Below are 21,267 nucleotides of genomic sequence, written 5' to 3'. Positions count from 1 at the left end.
GTGGCAAGAAAACATGTTATTTGACAAATGTTTTGTATCAAGAGATGCAACTCATGTTCTAAGACATATTATATCTCATGCTAAGCCATTCAAGTTCAATTAACCATTCTTAACTTCGTTAAGTTGACACAACGAGATATTCGTAATACGGAGTACTAGCTCAAAAGACGATGTACTAATATCAATTTGAACAAATATTATATGCAGTCCCGTCCATGATGATTAGGAGAATGTTGCTAGCTAGCTACTCTGTACGTATAATATTTAAAACGAAGATGATAATGTAATATGTTGAAAATACTAAGACATAACCCTAGGTATGTAGCTTGGATGCATTAGGCATAAGCAAAGATTATGATAAATATTATAATAGAATGTTATAGGACTATCTATTGCAAGGTATGGGACTTGAGTCCCACATCGGTTATATGGGGGATTGATGTGGGATTTATATAGGACAATGGGCTCTCCTCCCCTTGAGCTAGCTTTTGGGGTGGCTCTCCTATTGTCCTATATCAATGATATCAGAGCCGACGTCGGAGTGGTGGCCCACGGAGTTGGTGGCCTGGAAGAAACCAGCCGTGACCAAACATGGCCGTGACCAAACGTGGCCGTGACCAACGAGGACATCGGTCCTTTAAAGAGCCAACCTCGGAGTGGTGGCCCACGGAGTTGGTGGCCTGGATGAAGCCAACCGTGACCAAACGTGGCCGTGACCAACGAGGACGTTGGTTCTTTAAGAAGGGGCGAATGTTATAGGACTATCTATTGCAAGGTATGGGGCTTGAGTCCCACATCGGTCATATGGGGGATTGATGTGGGATTTATATAGGACAATGGGCTCTCCTCCCCTTGAGCTAGCTTTTGGGGTGGCTCTCCTATTGTCCTATATCAATGATAGATATTATAGGATTATTATAATATTTGTCGCAGAGTAGGATATATTTGTATATATTTGTGATATAATTTGTATTCTTATCGTACTAGGTTTCCTAACAAGATTAGGACTAGTATTGTAACACTATATATATTATTCAATGGTACACACTCCAACCCAAGGAGTTTTCCCGAAATCTAACATGGTATCACAGCTTAGGTTTTTTTAGGGTTCCACAAAATTTTTTTTCCTAAAAGATCCGATCTACTCTTCCGCTTCCTCTCTTCTCACGTGGTAATTGCATTACCAACCATTCTGCCTTTCCTTATTGTTCACTTGCCACACCATTAACTTTGTTTCCAGTGGCAAATTTTGACTTTAGTTTCTTTAACTATGGCCAAAGATGATGACAATATCACCCCACCTCCACCTCCTCCCCCTCCATCCAATGATTACCACCCTGCCAATGCTATTAGCAATATCAAGAATGAGGTGCCTGAAATTCTTGACCGTGACAAAGGGAATTATGGTAGTTGGGTTGAACTCTTTGAGATTCATTGTCATTCCTGCAATGTAATCGATCATATAGATCCAAAATCTCCTCGTCCTACGGACCTCACAACGGCGCAGTGGAACCTCCTTGATTCGATTGTGAAAAAGTGGATCTATAATACAATTTCTGCTGATTTACGAAGCACGGTGTTGTACAAAAACGCTACGGCACGGGAAACTTGGGATAGGCTAGCTAATATTTTTCAGGATAATGGAAAAATTCGTGCTATTTATCTTGAAAATCAGTTTAACAATCTTTTTGTTGAGAATTTTCCAGATGTGTCTTCTTATTGTCAGAAATTGAAGGAACTCAAAGACCAACTAACTAACGTTGGTCAACCCGTGTCCGAGAGAACTTTGGTGTTACGTCTTTTGTGCAGGTTTAATTGACTCAGACTATGATGGTGTGGCTCAGTCCATCACCCAAATTCGTCCTCTTCCCGGATTTGATGAAGCAAGATCAAGAATTTTGTTAGATGAGTCTCGTAAATCCGCAAAAGATAACTCCGGGCAAGCGTTTCTTACGCAAACAAACACCACCACCACCACCACCACCGCGGCAGCCGCCCAGCAGCAGCATCCACCGCAACAGCAGGGCCGGGGTGGTGGTGGCGGTGGCCGTAGCAGCAGCAGTAAGGGGCGGGGTAGCAAACCAAAAAGCAAAGGCAGGGGCCGTGGCCAAAATCAGCAGCACCAAACGGCCAAGGCCCAAACCACCCCACCTAATCAAGCAGGCCCAACACAACAACAGCTATGGGCGAGCTTTCAGCAATGGGCCCAGCAGGCAACTTGGGCCAGACCACCCGCGCCCTTCCCAGTCCAACAGGAGCAACAGTCCATACTCGGACAGCCCAACAGACCACAGCAAGCTTATGCAGCCCAGTACGGGCAGCTCATGACTCCAACGGACTTGGCGTCATCCTTCTCTACGATGACCCTTCCAAATCCCGACAATCAGTGGTACGTGGATTCGGGTGCCACATCTCACATGACGAATAATGCTGGTAATATCTTACCCCTGTTTAATTTAAGCACTAAAAATCATATTTTAGTTGGTAATGGTCATCGTATTCCAGTAACAGGTTATGGTCATGGCTCCCTTCCCCACCCTAAAACACCTCTTATCCTTCGTGATGTCCTCCTAGCACCTCAAATCATTAAGAACCTTATTTCAGTTCGTAAATTTACTACTGATAATTCCGTGTCTATTGAGTTTGATCCTTTTGGTTTTTCTGTGAAGGATCTTCGTACGGGGAGACTAATAACGAGATGTGATAGTTCGGGAGACCTATATCCAGTCAAAACCACCAAGTCCACTCCGTCAACTTGTCTTGCTACCTCCCTCACTGTTGTTTCCCCATCTACTTGGCATAGCCGTCTAGGACATCCTAGAGCTCAAGTTTTTAGCTTTCTTAAGTCTAAAAATTATATTCATTGTAATAAGGAGCATGACTCCCAGTTTTGCAATTCATGTCAATTAGGAAAACATACTCGACTTCCCTTTGATAATTCTATTAATACTACTATTTGTGCTTTTGATATTATACATGCCGATTTATGGACTTCTCCTATTCGTAGTGCTCAAGGCCACAAATACTATCTAGTCTTATTAGATGATCATACTCATTTTGTGTGGACCATTCCATTAAAATACAAATCTCAAGCTTTCCAATCCTTTATCAATTTCCGGAAATACGTTGAAACCCAATTTGAACGCCAAATTAAAAGCTTTCAATGTGATCATGGTAGGGAATTTGATAATGACCCCTTTAAGCAAAAATGTATTGACCATGGGATGCTTTTTCGTTTTTCTTGTCCACACACTTCTTCACAAAATGGCAAAGCCGAACGTATGATTCGCACTCTTAATAATATTAAGCGTACTATTCTTTTTCATGCGTCTCTTCCCCCTTCATATTGGTTTTATGCTCTTGAAACGGCCACTTATCTACTAAATATTTTGCCCACAAAAGCTCTTAAAAACAATACTCCGGCTTTTGCCCTGTTTGGAAAAACTCCTTCGTATGATCACATTCGTATCTTTGGGTGTCTATGTTTTCCTAATTTATCCGCAACAGCTCCACATAAACTAGCTCCTCGGTTTACACCATGTGTTTTCTTGGGCTATCCTATTGACCATAGAGGGTATAAATGTCTTGATCTCACCACAAATAAAATAATCATTTCCCGTCATGTCACCTTTGATGAAGCTACTTTTCCTTTCCGAAATCTAGCTCATTTCCGTAGCCAAGACTATGATTTTTTAGGTGATGACTCTCCCTCACCCCACTTATTGCATCCCCTCCTTAATAGCCCAAACGCTGCTCAAACCCGAAGCCCAGCTGCCAACACAGTGAGCCCACACACCTCACCTCACCTGCAGCCCAGATCCGCGTCACCTACCCAAGGGCTCAATTCCGTGATTTCTGCCCAGCAGCCCAATACCGAGTCTTCTGCCATACCACACTCTCCAGCCCAGCAGGCTACTCCGCAGGCAGGCTGCGGCAGTCCTGGCCCAGCCGCGGGTAGCCCGCGGACCCCCCTGCCCACACCTACCTCGGCCAGCAGCCTCGGCCCAGCCACAGCAGCCTACTCCCCGCCACCCATGCGTGGAATTCCGCCCATACAACCCACTCGGCCACCACCTCCCTCGCCCCGAGTCACCCGTAGCCAACGGGGTATTTTTAAACCCAACCCGAAATATTGTAACCTCACAGTTCAACCTTCGGGTCCCCATCTTCACAAATCACCCCTTCCAAAGTCCTATAAACAAGCTTTAAATGAACATAATTGGAATGCGGCGATGAATGATGAATATAGTGCTTTAATTAAGACAGGGACATGGGAATTGGTGCCTAGGCCTGCGGGGGTGAACATTGTTAATTGTATGTGGCTATTTAAGCATAAATACAAGTCTAATGGTGACCTTGAAAGGCACAAAGCTCGTCTTGTATGTGATGGCAGGTCGCAGGAAATTGGTGTGGATTGTGATGAGACTTTTAGTCCGGTAGTTAAACCGGCCACTATTCGTACTGTTCTCAGCTTAGCCCTGGCTAGAAAGTGGTCGATACATCAACTAGATGTCAAAAATGCCTTTTTACATGGTGATTTGCAGGAAACTGTTTATATGCATCAACCTCCGGGTTTTCTTGATCAGAAAGCGCCCAATCATGTTTGTCGTCTTCGCAGGGACCTATATGGTTTAAAGCAAGCTCCCAGAGCTTGGTACCAACGCTTTGCAAATTTTCTCATTAAGTTGGGCTTTGTCATTGCTAAGAGTGACACTTCTCTCTTCACTTTCCGACAGGGTGATGATATGGCATATTTGCTTCTTTATGTTGATGACATTATTTTAACTACCTCATCTGACAGGTTGCGTACAAGGATTATATCTCAGTTACAAACTGAGTTTCCTATGACTGACTTGGGTCCTTTGAGTTACTTTTTGGGTATTGCAGTGACCCGAAAACCTTCTTGTATGCTACTTTCATAGGAAAAGTATGCACAGGAGATTTTAGAGCACGCAGGTATGGGCTCATGTAAACCTGCGGCTACTCCAGTTGACACTAAGTCAAAACTTAGTGCGGATGCAGGACCACCATTTTGGGATCCGACTTTGTATCGCAGTTTAGCAGGTGCTCTTCAGTACCTCACTTTCACTAGGCCGGATATTGCCTATGCGGTACAACAGGTGTGTCTTTTTATGCATGATCCTCGGGAACCTCACTTTGAGGCATTGAAATGCATTCTGCGTTATGTTCAGGGTACCATTGATCACGGCTTACATTTATATCCGACTGTTTCTCATCGACTTATTACTTACACTGACGCTGACTGGGGAGGTTGTCCCGATACCCGACGTTCCACAACGGGCTATTGTTGTTTCCTTGGGGACAACCTCGTGTCTTGGTCATCTAAGCGTCAGCATACTTTGTCTAAGTCGAGTGCAGAAGCGGAATATCGAGGCGTCGCGAATGTTGTCTCAGAGGCATGTTGGTTTCGTAATCTTTTACTTGAATTACATTGTCCTCTACGGCAGGCTACTATTGTCTATTGTGATAATGTCAGTGCTATTTACCTTTCTGGCAACCCGGTACAACACCAACGCACCAAACATGTAGAGATGGATATTCATTTTGTTCGAGAAAAGGTTGCTTTGGGAGAAGTTCGGGTTTCGCATGTTCCTACTAGATATCAGTTTGCAGACATTTTCACCAAAGGCCTACCACGAGATTTATTTCTGGATTTTAGGTCCAGTCTTAGCGTACGCCCTCCTCCCGCTACGACTGCGGGGGTGTGATAGATATTATAGGATTATTATAATATTTGTCGCAGAGTAGGATATATTTGTATATATTTGTGATATAGTTTGTATTCTTATCGTACTAGGTTTCCTAACAAGATTAGGACTAGTATTGTAACACTATATATATTATTCAATGGTACACACTCCAACCCAAGGAGTTTTCCCGAAATCTAACAGATTAAGAATTTAAAATCGAAAAATGGCAGTTTTGTAACTTAAAGGATATGTTAGTTGATGTATTGGGAAAAAGCCACAGAATGAAGGAAGGGAGTTTGACATGGTTGACCAGTCAGACTTGTAATAAAAAAAAATTGACAAATTCTAAAATTCTCTCTTTTAAAAATTTGTATCATTACATCACAATGAAACTCGTGGCATCTTTGGAAACTCACATTACACCGACCCGAATCCTAGGCCTCTTATTTGGTTTTTTTTTTTTTTTTTTTTTTTTTTTTTTTTTTTTTTGTGTAGTTGTACCTTTACACAAACTACGTTGTTGTATTAGTTGTTGGCTTATCAAAATTATTAAAATACTCCTTGGAGTATGGAGTAATAACTTATAATTCTTTCTTAAAAATAACTACGGATTAGTATGAATAAGGCTTTATTTTTTCACCTTGTTCAAACATTTTCTCAATTTTCTTTTATTTGTAACGCAATCTTTGAACATGCTATTTTAGGAGTTGGTTAGAATAGATAAACGAACAACTTTATCAGAATAATTTTAACATTAAGAATAGAAAAAGGTTATCCGGTTCAATATTAATTATGTGTATCATTTTTGATAATTTCTCCGTTTACATTACCAAATCTCTTCTCAATGTGAATGTGTATTGCAAATAAGGTTTAAGCAGTAAAAATAGCCGGCAACTTTAAAAAAATAAATATAATTAGTATAAATAAGTTTTAAGCCAAAAAAAAATTAATCAGCAACTTTAAAAAACAAATACTTCGAATGACAAATAATCACTATAAATAAGTTTCAACCAGTAAAAATAATTTATATTTAGCAACAATAATTTCAGTTCGGTAAAAATAAGATGAAAAAGTGCTTAATTCCTCTCATTAACTTTTTTTTCAATTCTTTAAATATAATTTGTACAATATTGATTAAGGGCCTATTCTGATTAACTGAGCTGAGCTGAGCTAAACTTATTGGAGCTGAACTAAACTGAATATTTTATGAGAGAAGGAAATTAAGAATTGAACTGAACTTATTAGAGCTGAATTGAACTGAAAATAAGCTGAAGAGAACAGGCTCTTAGTCTTTTTTTTTTTTAATAATTGCTTTTTGTTATTACTTGGCCTAGTACTCCTAATGTGAAGAAGGTTTGAGATCTGACTGCTGCAAAAATTTAGGGCAAGAATATGATTTTGAAATCAATAAAAAATTTGTGATCTTTCAAATCGGTTCTCGATATCTATGTATGTTTTATGGATTTTTGAAGAAAAACGAATGTAAATGAAAAGTGACTAGAACTTAAGGTATCTAAAAATCATTTAATTTTATTTTGAACGGACAAGGGAGTAACACACAATCATCAACAATAACACAAGGTATCAACCCGTCAAAAAAAATATATATATATATATAAAAAAGTCATTCCATTTTTGAAAATATAAACACCCAATTTAATAAATAAAATAAAATATGAAATCCTAGTTCTGTCTTCTTCTGCAATCTAGATTATTAGTTTAACACCAGTCCTTGTCTAACTGACTTAGTTGTGAAGTCCTTGTACAGTGGAGTATAACATAAAGTTATAGTATAATATACATGTAACACGGTTAAGTTTGATTAAATTTTATTATATGAACAATAATGCATATATAATAAAATTGGTACGTAAGGTCAAAGTGATAAACTAATTAACAATAGTAAGTATAATTAAGAAGCATGTGGGAGAGATATGATGCCTCTTTTCTCCGGCGAGATTCCTGCTTAAATGGTCAGTAATTTGTCGACGTTATAACAAATATTACTTGTTTTGGTTAGTCGTTGTTTTTGTGGTGGTGGAACTAAGCTAACTAACTTAGAGCATTAGAGTGGTCATATGTAACTCATAATCCCTTCGATTTGTCGCTTCCTTATGCCATGGATGCATGTGTGCATGCAACACTTGCGCTTAAGTCTTCCTCCCACGCATCAAGATATCTATATTTTTTTGCGTTGTCGAAAGACGGAATCACACTAAAGACAACAAATCAGTGACGTAGATGAGTTTCAATTTCAATTCGATAACTAATAAAAGGTGTAGTTTTTAAGACTTTACCAGCTATTCTTTTTCAATAGTTTATGTTACAAAATAGGCCAGGGTTTGTTGTAAATGTTATCGTTTATGTGGTATTACTCCTCAATCATGCAAATTACGTATACTCTAATCTAATTGTTATTTTAAAAAGCTATATTTGAACTCGTGACACGTATAGGAAATGGATTTTGTTCAACCACTACTCATTAAAATGAATTTAAATTGTTTTTCAAAATTTGCATAAAACAATTTATTTAAAAAATAATAAGGGAATTATTACACACCATAAAACTAAGATATAAGTGATACAAGTAGCTTAATTAAGATATATTATACCCAGTTATCATAAAAGGTTCACCTTTTGGTTGATAATTTTTATTTACAAGCTAAGAAGGGATGATCAGTTGATCATGATTCACGACTTATAATATAAAACCCAACTTATGAATTTGTAGTAGTGGAATAGAAATGTATTTTTCAGTTTATTTACTATTTGAACCATCTCTTCGTACTTTTAAAGTAGGCTTTTCATGAACTTGCCGTTGGTATTGTACGTACTTCCTATAATCCTATTAATGCTCTTTCTTACCAAATAGTATCACATAGTATGTTTACTACTGTATGCTTATTAAGTAGTGGTCCATAATCTAAATACACTTTTGGAATCAAATAGCCTTCTCAATATCCTAAATTCAAGCACAAATTGTACCTTTTTTTTTTTTTAATTTTTATTTTATTTACAAATGACCTAGTCAATCACACTTTCATTGGAATTATTTTTGATGTTTAGAGAGTCACGAGGGCGAGTGATGAGAATTGATCCCAGGATCACCTGAAATTGGAAGGGAAGCTTTAACTACTTGAACTATCCCTCACACTCACTTTCATTATATTGTGAATTATATAGCTGAAATCGAAGTTCAAGCTTCAAGTGAAAATTATTTTACTTCCGGTCATCAAATAATATTCAGAACACTATATTATTAAAACAATAAATAGACTTGATCAAAGGCCTACCGGTCCAGACATTAATCCAAAAACTTATGTCATAATTAAAAAGCTACGGATTTTAATTGTATCATTATTATATTAATGATCAATTCTAAATTAGTAACATATAAAAGCTATTACATTAATTTGAGGCTGGAAAGCTATTACATCGTATTTAAAATTAAATTAGTTCTATTTCTCTTTTCATAGTCTTCCTCATTCCTCAAAGCTTACTTAATCTAGGCCCTACTTTTTTGAACTACTCCGCTTTGCTGACATCTGCTTTACTTTAAATCTGTTTGCCCATAAACTCAAAAGAACAGGACCTAGTCTTACTCCAATGATAAAGTTGTATGTGACCTCATTAACTACACATATAGATGAATATATAGGCACGTGTGACAAATTATTAAACATTGAAAGGAATAATAAATTCATAGATGCTTGAAATAGGGTTGACAAGGAGAAACCCCAACTAAGCTTGTCATACTTCAATTCATATGCAACACTCCGTCACCCCGTATGATTGAACTTAATGTTTACTATGTAAAATTGTAAATTTGGTAATTCATTAGTCGCGGACCTTATATACTAATACAACAATTTTCCTATGAGTAATTTCACTATCAGTAGCTCCTTTTATAACTATTTACCAAATACTTGTAAGAACAAAAAAATGACTCGTTCTTGTTCATACCCTTCTACCCGATTACCTCCACGGCTCCACCCCCTCCTTTTCTGTGATATATCAAGGTGTCTTTTTATTCCTAAAGAGTGGGCATACTAATTGATCGAATTATACTATAGTTGTAAGTCTTGTAACATACTTACATACTTGCATATATTTTAAATGTAGAAAAAGTCACAGCCTATGATAATATGAAGAAAGTAGAGGCAGAGTATTATGCTAGCTATTCATAAGTAAACATATATAGGCAGGGGACCACAATTATATTAACAATGTCGAAAGATATGCAAAATCCTTAGGCAACCAATAAAATTTGAGGTACTAGATTCACAAAAAACGACCTTTCTGAGGAATAGAGACCAAGATGGTCTCTAGTAAGGTTATTTTCGTAATTTAACGAAAGTAAAAAAAAAAAATACCTTATCTGTGAGTACCAACGATATATATATAGATAATACCATCCTGGGTAGTATCAAAATACCATCTTACAACTTGTTGGTATCATCATAGTACTGCGGTTGGTATCATATCAAACAAATATTATTGTTGGTATAAGTAACTTTATAGTTGGTATAAGTAGCTTTATAGTTGGTATCCTGATTTAAACTTTGTTGGTATCTAGCTGCGTTCGATTGGTATCAGAGCCATACTATTAAAAGCTAAAATTAGGTTGTAATTAATTAAGTAAAACTGGAGAATACTAGACCTTCTATTGAGTGTAAAAAGCCTGATTTTAAGCATTACTATCATATTCCAGAAAATTCTAATAATCTTGGCCAGTCCTCAATTATATTGTAGATCAAATTGGTGAGCTTAAAGTAGAAGTTGGTAGCGTACATTGTCGTTGCATGAGCAGTGAGCATAAGCTATTAATAGAAGTATCAGAGATTAATAAAAATTTAGGTGAGCTAAAAGAACAAGTTAAACAAGTACAACTTGCTTTAACAAACGAGGTTAGACATCAGTTTAACAAAGAGGTATCACCTAGTAAGGAAAAGATTGTTCCATATAAATATAAATATCCTTTTCAAAATCTAGATAAAAATAAGAAGTTTACTGTATCACTCCCTAAAAGACCTATTAGTATTCAAGAAAAGAACCAAGAAACTAAAAATGAGCCATCATCTTCAGGAGAAAACGCTTGAAGAATTACAAGTCTTATTCGATAAGGAAGAAGACCCTAATAAGCTTAACGAAATCATGAATTTAATTTCTAAAAAAGGGATTTCTTCTATAAAAGAAAATAATTATGTTACTTTAGAAGAAGACCTATATCAACAAATGGGATTAATAAAGTTAAATGATCTGGACTTTCTACCCATAGAAGTAGTCCAACAAAAGATTGAAAATAAACTAGGTAAAAGAGTAATGGATAGTAATGATGTGGGAGAAGAAATTATTGATGAAAACATTAACTTAAACAATGTTATCCAAAGACCTAGATATCAAGGAGAAGGAAGTTGCACACGACCAAGATACATACCAGAGAAAACTACCCGGTTTAGTGTCAAGGTTATGCCAAACCAAATTCCTAAACAAGAAGAAGTAACTCTTGAACCCATAAGTCAAACTGGATATAAGCTTAAGTTAGACGGAGTAAGAGATAGACAAAATGTTTTAGATCAGTGGAAAAAGAGCATGAGTAGTGTACTCAACCTAAACACTGACTAGACTTCAGAAAATTTCTTAAATTATATCGAACATAGTTTTTATGGCTGTGTAGAAGATTGGTATGATGGTATAGATGAAGAAGTCAAAGCTACATTAAGAACTAGTGAATCTCCTACTAGAATGTTTAGGCATTTATGTCAATACATTGAGGTAGAGTTCATTGGTCCAAAAGCTGATCCTAATGAAAAACGAATAGAATATCAAAGAAAGTTAAGTAACATATCCATCTGTAATATGAAATATGTTGAAAGTTACATTATGGAGTTTGAGACGTATTATTATAAAATTGGTGAAAATGAAACGAATCTTGGAATGTTCTATGATAAATTACCAAGTCCCCTTAATGAAGAAATCAGTGAAAAATATCAAGAATGGAAAGAAAAAATTTTAGCTAGGGATGCCCTAGGAAATAGAATTGCCTTTTTAAGAAAATGGATTGAAAAGAAATGTAGAGAGGTTGCAGGAACTCAACAAATGAAGAGACAATTTCTCACTTGTTGGGATTTCCCAAATAACTATGGATGTGAAAGAAAAAACTATAATAAGAGAAGGAATTATAAGAAAAATAAATTTGACAGATCAAGAGGAGAAACTTATAAAAAGAAGTACTATAAACATAAATATAGAAAACTGATCAGCCAAGTCATGATATGATAATAGGAAATAACTTTCAAAGGTTATACTCCCCATGCACTCAAACAATTGATCAGATAATCTTTACTATTAATGGTCATTATGTCCCTATACAGAAAATATCAAAGGCTTATACCCATCAGACTATGGAATTTACGCGCAGCCAGCGTGGTGATAGGGTTACACCTACACAACGAGAGGTTGCACTTAGAATTTCTGAGTGTGAATCATCATTAATAGAACAAATTAATAAGCAACAAGAAAAGTTATGTGAAAAATTATATTCAACAAATCCTTTGAAACATTGGGAAAAGGATAAAGCATTTGCTAAGATAACTCTAACAAACCCTAATAAGATTATCAGAGTAAGACAAATGGTTTATACCTACCAAGATATATTAGAATTCAATGAGCAAATAAAAGAATTATTGAATAAGAAGTTAATTAGGAATAGCAAGAGTCCTCATAACAGTCCAGCGTTCATGGTTAGAAACCATGCAGAAGAAAAACGAGGTAAGGCTAGAATGGTCATCAATTATAAGCAATTAAATGACAATACTGTTTTTGATGGCTACTATATTCCCAATAAAACTGTGTTATTTAATAGAATACAAAGAGCCACATGGTTTTCTAAAATGGATTGTAAGAGCGGTTATTGGCAAATTAAAATGGAAGAGGAAAGCATTCCATTAACTGCATTTAGTGCCCCTCAAGGGCATTATGAATGGTTAGTCATGCCTTTTGGATTAAAAAATGCTCCACAAATATTTCAGAGAAGAATGGATAATATTTTTAGAGAACTTAATCATTGTTGTTTGGTTTACATAGATGATATTTTAATCTTCTCAAAGGATTTAAAACAGCATAAGAATGATCGTAAAGCTGTAACTCAAAAATGTGCTGAACATGGAATAATCCTTGGAAAAGATAAATGTGTATATGCTAAACAAGAAATTGAGTTTCTAGGATTAGAAATTAAAGCAGGACAAATAATATTGCAAAAGCATATCCTAGAAAAGATTGAAAAATTTCTAGATAAAATTGAAGATAGAAAACAACTAGAAAGATTTCTTGGAAGCTTAACCTATGCTTCTGATTTCATAGAAAATCTTGCTCTATTAAGAAAACCATTACAACAAAAACTCAAGAAAGAATTAACTTGGAGCTGGAAGGATTGTGATTCTAAAATTGTTCAAAATTTAAAAGCTATGTGTAAAGATCTTCCTGTACTAACACTACCTACCAGCGAAAATGATTTAATCCTTGAAACAGATGCTAGTAATGAGCATTGGAGTGCTGTGTTAAAAATAAAAGAAGGAGAAAAAATTTGCAGATATAGCAGTGGAAGTTTTAATAAAGCTGAGTTAAATTATCCTACAATGCAAAAGGAAATCCTTGCAGTTATTAGAGGGATCGAGAAGTTCTTAATCTTCTTAGCCCCTAAACAGTTCTTAATAACAACAGATTGCAAAGGCATACTCGGTTTTGTTAAAAATAATTTGTCTAATATGCAAGCGCAAGGGAGACTCCTGCGTTGGCAATTATGGCTTAACCAATTCTCTTTTACTGTTGAACATATACAGGGAATAAAGAACTCTTTGGCAGACAGCTTAACCAGAGAATTAGCCAATGTCGTCCAAGAAGCTCAAGACTACACAAAAACCTCCTGCATACCAACTTCAAAAGATGGATGTAGAGAGGAAAACTCTCATTGATGAGACCGAAAAGGCAATGGAGCGGGTTTCACCCTCCAGCTGGGCCTTAATGCAAGGCTTAATCATATCAGCAAAACAACGTTCACGAAATGGTTTAATTAAGGGTTGCCATCGGGCAGTCCAGAGGTTATTGATGTTCGAAATAACAATTATGTTATTTCAGCTCATTTCTGATGTACGAAATATAATATTAAATAAAATAAAAGATAACGATTTTAGGACATGGTACGAGTTGGTGGTCACGAGGTCCAGTAAATTCTTTGATGTTCGAGATCTATGGGGAGATAGGATAGAGTTTCCCAAAAACTCTAAAGTTGCATCGGTACGACTCTATCCATATCCTCTTGATAATAATGCTCCATTCATTGATATACATTACAAGGCTTGGGATTATGGGATGGTACACGATTTCTATGAATTCCCTACTCCTAATGACTTTTTCTTTCCAAGACTCACGAAGTTCCAACAGTATGCATTCAACAGGGTTCGAAAATATTGTGATGACAAAAAAGAGGAATTTCAGCTAGGTGTAAAGGTGCAATGTGCTAATATCGAAGTTAAGGAAGGAAAAGTTAGTCCACCGCATTACTTGATAATGTTTGGAAGAATAAGGTGTTGCAAAGATCCCATACTAATTCGTCAGAAGACTGTTAGAAATCCAACTGAAGCCAGAGCACTGAGATTTTTCTACATTTCACAATATCTTAACAATTTTATAAAAAGGAAAGGAATTCCTCTTGTCATGTTTCATATTGGTAACACTACAATTGTGGCGCCAAACGAGATGAAAGAATAATTAGTAGATGACATGAACAACACCAAGTCAATCTACAAATATTTAGAAGATATTGAAAGTAGAAAGTTTCTGTCATTTGAAGGCCATGAGTATCTGTTTGAAGCATTCATGAGTTGGGATGAGGAGTATGCAGCCAAATGTGTTGCAGACCTTTGCAGAGAGAATCCTATGTATGAAGACAGCAAAGATAGTGAGGGAGGCCTACAAGAAATAATGATGGATGAAATTATAAAGGCTTGAGCCCACACCAGCAATAATGCAAGGAATCTTCACTGTAGCCACGTTTTACTAATGGTTTCTGTTTCAAAATATCTCTGTAAAAAGCAATGGTGTAGAATTGCTTGATAGGAATCCTATGTAACTTTGTATCCCTATATAAAGGGGCTTAGATCAAGAAGTGAAGGCAGAGTTGGAAGAGTTAGCTAGAGAATTACTCTAAAAATAATAGAGAGTCCTCTAGAGAAAAATACTCACCTTAAGAGACAGATTGGTTCTCCATCTCTCTTAAAGTAGAGAAAACTCTAGTTCAGCTTATGTCTGTTTAAGCTTTCAGTTTGTGTGTGTGTGTTGTAATATATGAGTGTTGTAATCTTTTCAAATTAAATAAAATTTTAGTTCAAGAAGGGAACGTTATCCCCTTGAACTTTATATATCAAATGAGTTATCTTTCTGTTTAAAAAGTTTCATCATAAACACAGTAAGGATCGTTTAATTAGAGATTACGGTCTAAGGTAGGAAACGAAATAGATCTGTGCTGAGCCTGATCTAAGGAAGACAGGGTTGGGGTTAGCTACCTTGGTAAAGCCGGAAGCTCAGAACGCCGGAGATTCCATTGTCGACTAAGTTCAGGTATTGGTCAAAACTCTCTAGTTAAATAATAATTATTGCGAAGCATGGTGGGCTATTAAAACTGTTAAAATAACTTATTATGTTGATGTATAAGTAGTAGAGTTGTGATAACTAGTACCGTTAAAAGTCATTAATCAAGAAACAAGTAAACATTAGTTGATATCATACTATATATAAGTTTGTAAGTACCAGTAAGGTGTTCGTTGGTATTGAAAAGGTGTTAGATAGTATCAAAAGTAATACCATCTAAGAGTTCGTAGGTATCAAAGAAGAATACCATCTAAGCTTAACTTGGTTATTGTTGGTATACCATCCACGTTGAAACCAGAACCAAACCACTAAAGACAAAAGTGTCGTTAAAAGTACACTTGGTCCCCACTTGGTAGAGACCAAAGTGGTATCAAGTAGGTAGAGGTTTAGAAATCCTCTTTCTGACCTTTCTTATTCTTTAACCTCTTACTTCTCTTTCTCTTTCTGTATTTCTGTCCCTTCTTAATTACACGTTCATGTCATTATTATGTTTTTATTTGCATGAAAATCTATGGAAGTTGCACAAACACCGAGCTTGATATGCTATTGATGCATACATGCACAGGAAAGAGAGCTTTTTTTGTTTTATAAGACCTTAGATTTTCAACCCAATACATGTACTAGAATAATGTACTATATTTCGTATATATATACTCCATCAATTTTCTTTTACTTGCAACACAATTTTTAGGCTCGTAATTTTAGGAGATCAGATGATTAGTGATGGTAAACAAATACTTTTTTCAAAATAATTTTAACACTAGCATCAAAGTAGGGTTAGGTATCATGTGTAAAAATTAATTTGATTAAATTAGTTGTTTACACTATATAATCTCAACCTCGAAATAAGCGTCATACGGCTGTGTTGTAAGTATTTAAAAACAGAGAATGTACATGATTGTATGTGTTTTTTTTTTCGTCTCCAAATATAGTTACCTATTTTTGTTATGAAACTCATTAGTATTAAGAGAATAGATTATTGTAGGGTTTTGTTTAATAAAAGTAAACATAAAATCAAGCATATACTTTAATTTGTATTATATAATTTTATTATTTTTTTTTACGGTGAAAAAAATCAATAGGGTTTTATTGATTAACAATGATGAACAAATTAAATAAAATGCTTCGTAATTTAAAATAGCGAGTTTGTTGAAGTGTGTACTATTCCAATCAATACATACATGTGATGTTCCACAATGATAAAAGAAGAGAAGAACTTAAATTGGAGTTGCTCTATTGATTGTCATATGGTTTTGAGATAGAGTCTCCTTAGACTTGTAAAATGGACGGACTCTTTTTTTAGGTAATGTATGCGGCCCATACTTGTATTTACCTAAGCTAGCTCAAATGAGAAATGAAAATTGACCAACATTTTGTGAAAAATGGAATGTTTCTTAGTGACAAAGGGATACTATTAGGTTTTATAATTAGGCATTACTCCCTCCGTCCTTAAATTACATTCCTATTTCTAGCATTTTTCCTCACATAATAGAGAGAAGTAGGAATGTAATTAAGGGACGGAGGGAGTAATATTTTTGTTAAAGTAAACTATTTAATATTTTTGTTGTGTTATTAATATTTAATTTTAAATATATTTAAGATCATGTCAACCATGTCAATAATTTTAATTTGAGATAGAGGGATTAATATAATGTAGATTCAATTATCAATATAGAAATTATGGGGAAGATGGGTAACAGCCTCAATAGACTAAACAAGGTCTAGTATGAATAATAAAACTATTGCTTCGTACTTTCTCTTTCAACATGAATTGTTGCACCCCCAACTCATTTTTTTGATTTATCAATTCAAGGATGTTATAGAATTTTGCAAAAAATGCTCTTTTCCATAAGATTAACCCTTTTCACATTGTCTTCGTTACTAATGCCTTAGTAAGTGTGATTTTGTTACAATCACATTTTTTTGTCGATTAGAAAGAGAAAATTTCGTTGATTGAATTCACAAGAGAACAAAATACATAAGTCATTCAAGATACAATCTAAGGAGCGACTAACCTTCTAGGAAGGCCCTTCTTCTAAGACATAATGTCAAGAGGTGAAAACAAAACACATAAACAAAGATATATACACAAAAAACCTTGTCTATAAATACATGCAAGTATAATTACATTATACTCCGTATGTTTTATGTACCATGTACCCATGTCCTCTTTGGGTGTTTACGTGTCCGTTCATCGAATATATGTTTCCATGCAACTCAACGAACTTAATTACTTAATGTTAAATTTCTCCATGTTTATTATCAGACGCTTTCTCTCTTAATTAGTATCAAACTTGAGCCAACATATTGCTCGCTCTCTACTTCTCTTCGTTTCTTGTGCAAGAATAGTCAATAATTTATACATATATCTAAACTCCTTGTCCTTTATCATACCCCAATAAACTACACATGATATCTTAGCTTAAGTCGCATACTTAATTAGAATATTAATTAAGCTAATTCCTTGTTTGTCTTTATGTCTACTTGATAATACCACTTCTAAGTACGTGCATTGAACTCATTTTAGTTCACAACAAACCGTAACTTTCGCTAATTGCAAGACTATTTTGCTCGTACGTGCAGCCTTTATTTTATAAAGAAGATTACGTATTCCTATACTCGTCTTGGTATTGCTCAAGCCAAGCCTAGCTTAGCAAAGGAGAATAAGACATTTTAGCTTCTAGATTACTTGAACTTTGTGTAGTAGTTTGAATGTTCAATGCATGCATCGTTTTATGGAGTATACTAAATTTCAACTTGGAAATATAGTACGGTATATAAGGATTTGTTTCTCTATGCTCGTGACCTTGATAATAATATAAATAATGCAAGGTTGACTATTCTACACTAACCCTAAATTCGATCCGTCCAAGTACCACTCGTGATTCATACAGTGATTGCATATTCATTAGCCTATAAACGTAGTATATATAAAATCTATGACCTTTTTAATTTAATTATTCTGTATTATGTGTTTTATTTATTTGATTTTATTTCACGTTGTTATACGAATTTAATTGATTTTATGACCTTTTTAATTTAATTATTCTGTATCATATGTTTTATTCATTTGATTTTATTTCATGTAGTTATATGAATTTAATTGATTTTAACTTTTTTTTTTTTTTGACAAATTGATTTAAACTAATAGTGCTTATTTGAACTCTTACTTTAACTTAGTTAGTTGTAAATTAAACTTTGAATAACCATTAATTTATTTACTTAAACTTATTTCTCCTTAAATAAGTGAAAATAAGCTGATTAAAAATTTACCTTAAATACTTTCTCTATTCGAAATTAGTTGACACAGTCACACGCCAACAATTGTTGTAATAATCAAAATACCAACACTTTCGAACATGGATAGGGCCATTATTTAATCCATTATTATGCCATGATTATTTAAAACTAATCTCTATAGAATTAAAATTAACTCGATACCTGTTATGACCCGTGAATCAGTTATTCAAATTTGACCCACACCCAACCTATCCAATGCGGACTTGAAAACATGAAATTCAAGTTGAACTCTCATCTAGCCCTTGCTAAACCTAAAAGCAATTCAATCCAACATGACATGCAATTCTCTATTAATTTAACTTAACCTTTTTTATCATTCGACCTAAATTATACAAGCCAACCCATTATTGACTTGACTCAGTTAATTATTGCGGGGTTCACTCAGTTAGTTATCTTCTGTTTTAGGGTACAATTACTTTCTATGAAATTGATTAATATGAGCAACGAGTAAAGTATTTTAAGGATGTGAACAGAACTTATCAAGTGTCAGTTGGTGAGATAATGTAATTATTTACTTTTTATGTACTACGGAGTATTGTTTTTTTATGATTTGAATTCGAAAATGATAGTTATGAACAATGGGCCGGGTAATGTATAACTCGAAGAAATAATGTAATTACTTTTTGACTGTCAAAAAGAAAAAATTGTACTAATTAATTTCAAATTTTTTTCCTAAAAAAATGTGATAATGTCCACAAGATCACAACTCTTCTTATCTTGTACTCATTCCGCTAAAAATTAGTTCCAACACTTATCATGATAAATAGTTTTGGACTTTTTGGTGATAAATTATTTTAAGGTTATGAATTGCTTTTTTTTGTAAAATTTTTTTAACCGAAGATTATGAATTGTTATTTTAATGGAAAAGTGGATGCGAAAGAAAATAGTGTGTTTTGTATGCGGTTGGCCGCATCATACACCCGCTTGTAAAGAATAAAGTAATTCTTATAACACTGGCCGAATAATCCTATAACACTGACGAAGTAACCCCTAAAATACTGACTAAGTAATCCCTATACATGGTGTGACTAATCACAAATAAATTTTTATAATTATTTCGATGAGGATGCATTCAATACATCTATATATATGCACCTAATTTTCACTTATTATTTAAACATGCTTAAACTTGTTTGAAGTTCTTTAAACTCTTATTTGAACTTATCAGATTTTATTACAGTACATTTTTTTTAAAAAAACAAAACAACTTATTATGGCTTAGTAAAGCTGTAAATTGAATTAAGTAGCCCTTATTAACTTTAAGTAGAAATTATAAGTGAAAATGAGTTTAAAGGACAGAGCTTACGATAAGGCGATAAGTTCAAGAATAATGAGATTAACATTGATAAAGGATATCTTAATTCATATTACAATTGAAATATGTTCATAAAAGTAAGAATAAGTTTAGATTAATTTCATAATAAGTTTAGACAATTAGACAGCTATATTTGATTTGATTTTTTTTTTAAAACAGGCATTTCCCGTACAATATACTTATCCAAAATATAAATCTAGTAAAGTAGAAATAATACAAGTATGTCAATTCCGCCATTGGATTTTTGAGATAATGTTCCTCTGTTGGATTGATGGTGGGGATAACACATTCGCATCAATGATTTGAACCTTCTAGATTTATCATCACTTGCTTTTTCTATGGTAAAAGATATCGAGAGTTTCTTATGTACACGTGGATATACGGTGCACTTAAATTTATTATCTGTTCATTTTAATGATTATTGCTCATTTAATCATCAAATAAGCAAAAAATTCTCTTGACGGGTATATATAATTACTTTCAAAAAATAACATGCATTTTCATATCTATATAATGATGTGGAATTAAGCATAAGAGAAGGACTTCACTTTCTGATTTTTTGACCTTCAAGGACCTCCCACTTTTTTTTTTCACCTTTGAGGACTTGTGGTTAACTTTTCGGCAACTTAACTCAACCTAAACTCACCGGAGCAAATTATTTTATATATTAAAAAAAAACTTTAAGTCCTTACTAAAGTCTTTAATTGTATGTATATATATAAAAAAACTTAGGTCCTTACCAAATTCTTTATACATTACTAAGTGCATATCATAATTAATTCATTATCATGCATAAATGATGGTTCCTTAATCAGAATAATTTCTTTCTCATTCTTAGACAGTTGCTCTACCATAACCACGTCGGTGGACTTGCTGACCGACGTTCTAAGCTAGTCAGTTCGCACCGAGTGATATATATATATATATATATATATATATATATATATATATATATCATCACGAAACCCCCACCTTCCTCAATTTATTTGGCGTATGAATGAAAGAAACCCCAAAACCCCAACTTGTTTCCTCTAATTTTCTCTAGCTCTCCCCTTGTTTGTATGACGGAAAATCCACAACAACCACTATCCTCATAAGTGTTGACGGACTTAAAAAATTATTGTGTGTTCGATTATAATGCCGAGGTACTGCAATTTTTTGGTTGACCGATTTTTTATGGTGTATTATTTGATAAGGTTGATGATATTTGATTGTTTTAAGGTTTATGTGGTTTTAGATTTGATGAAAGTTTTTATTTACTAATTTTGTTTCTTATTATTTGCAATAAAAGGG

At 34.5% G+C, this 21,267-nt stretch overlaps 1 protein-coding gene across 1 annotated transcript; it reads left to right on the top strand.

Moving 5' to 3' along the window:
* Positions 1-1,270: 1,270 nt before the first annotated feature.
* On the top strand, positions 1,271-14,480 carry LOC145583454 (uncharacterized). Its single transcript, XM_081640688.1, has 8 exons — positions 1,271-1,721; positions 1,810-2,805; positions 2,911-3,923; positions 4,587-4,654; positions 4,802-4,905; positions 12,798-12,904; positions 13,553-13,661; positions 13,891-14,480. The coding sequence occupies exons 1-8, from the start codon at positions 1,271-1,273 to the stop codon at positions 14,478-14,480; spliced, it is 3,438 nt and encodes a 1,145-aa protein (XP_081496814.1).
* The last annotated feature ends 6,787 nt before the right edge of the window (positions 14,481-21,267 follow it).

The sequence above is a fragment of the Chenopodium album genome, chromosome 15 (assembly GCF_948465745.1).
Source record: "Chenopodium album chromosome 15, dcCheAlbu1.1, whole genome shotgun sequence".
In the NCBI taxonomy this organism is placed as follows: Eukaryota; Viridiplantae; Streptophyta; class Magnoliopsida; order Caryophyllales; family Amaranthaceae; genus Chenopodium; species Chenopodium album.
The sequence above is the reverse complement of the archived record's forward strand: the minus strand, read 5'-3'. Positions and strand labels throughout refer to the sequence as shown.

Bases quoted from the DNA above. Each gene is read 5' to 3' on its own strand.
- LOC145583454 (XM_081640688.1), top strand. From the start codon at position 1,271: ATGGCCAAAGATGATGACAATATCACCCCACCTCCACCTCCTCCCCCT. The intron at 2,806-2,910 runs GTCTAGGACATC...CATGTCAATTAG, and splicing joins CCCATCTACTTGGCATAGCC to GAAAACATACTCGACTTCCC. The intron at 13,662-13,890 runs GTAGAGAGGAAA...ATAAAATAAAAG, and splicing joins ACCAACTTCAAAAGATGGAT to ATAACGATTTTAGGACATGG.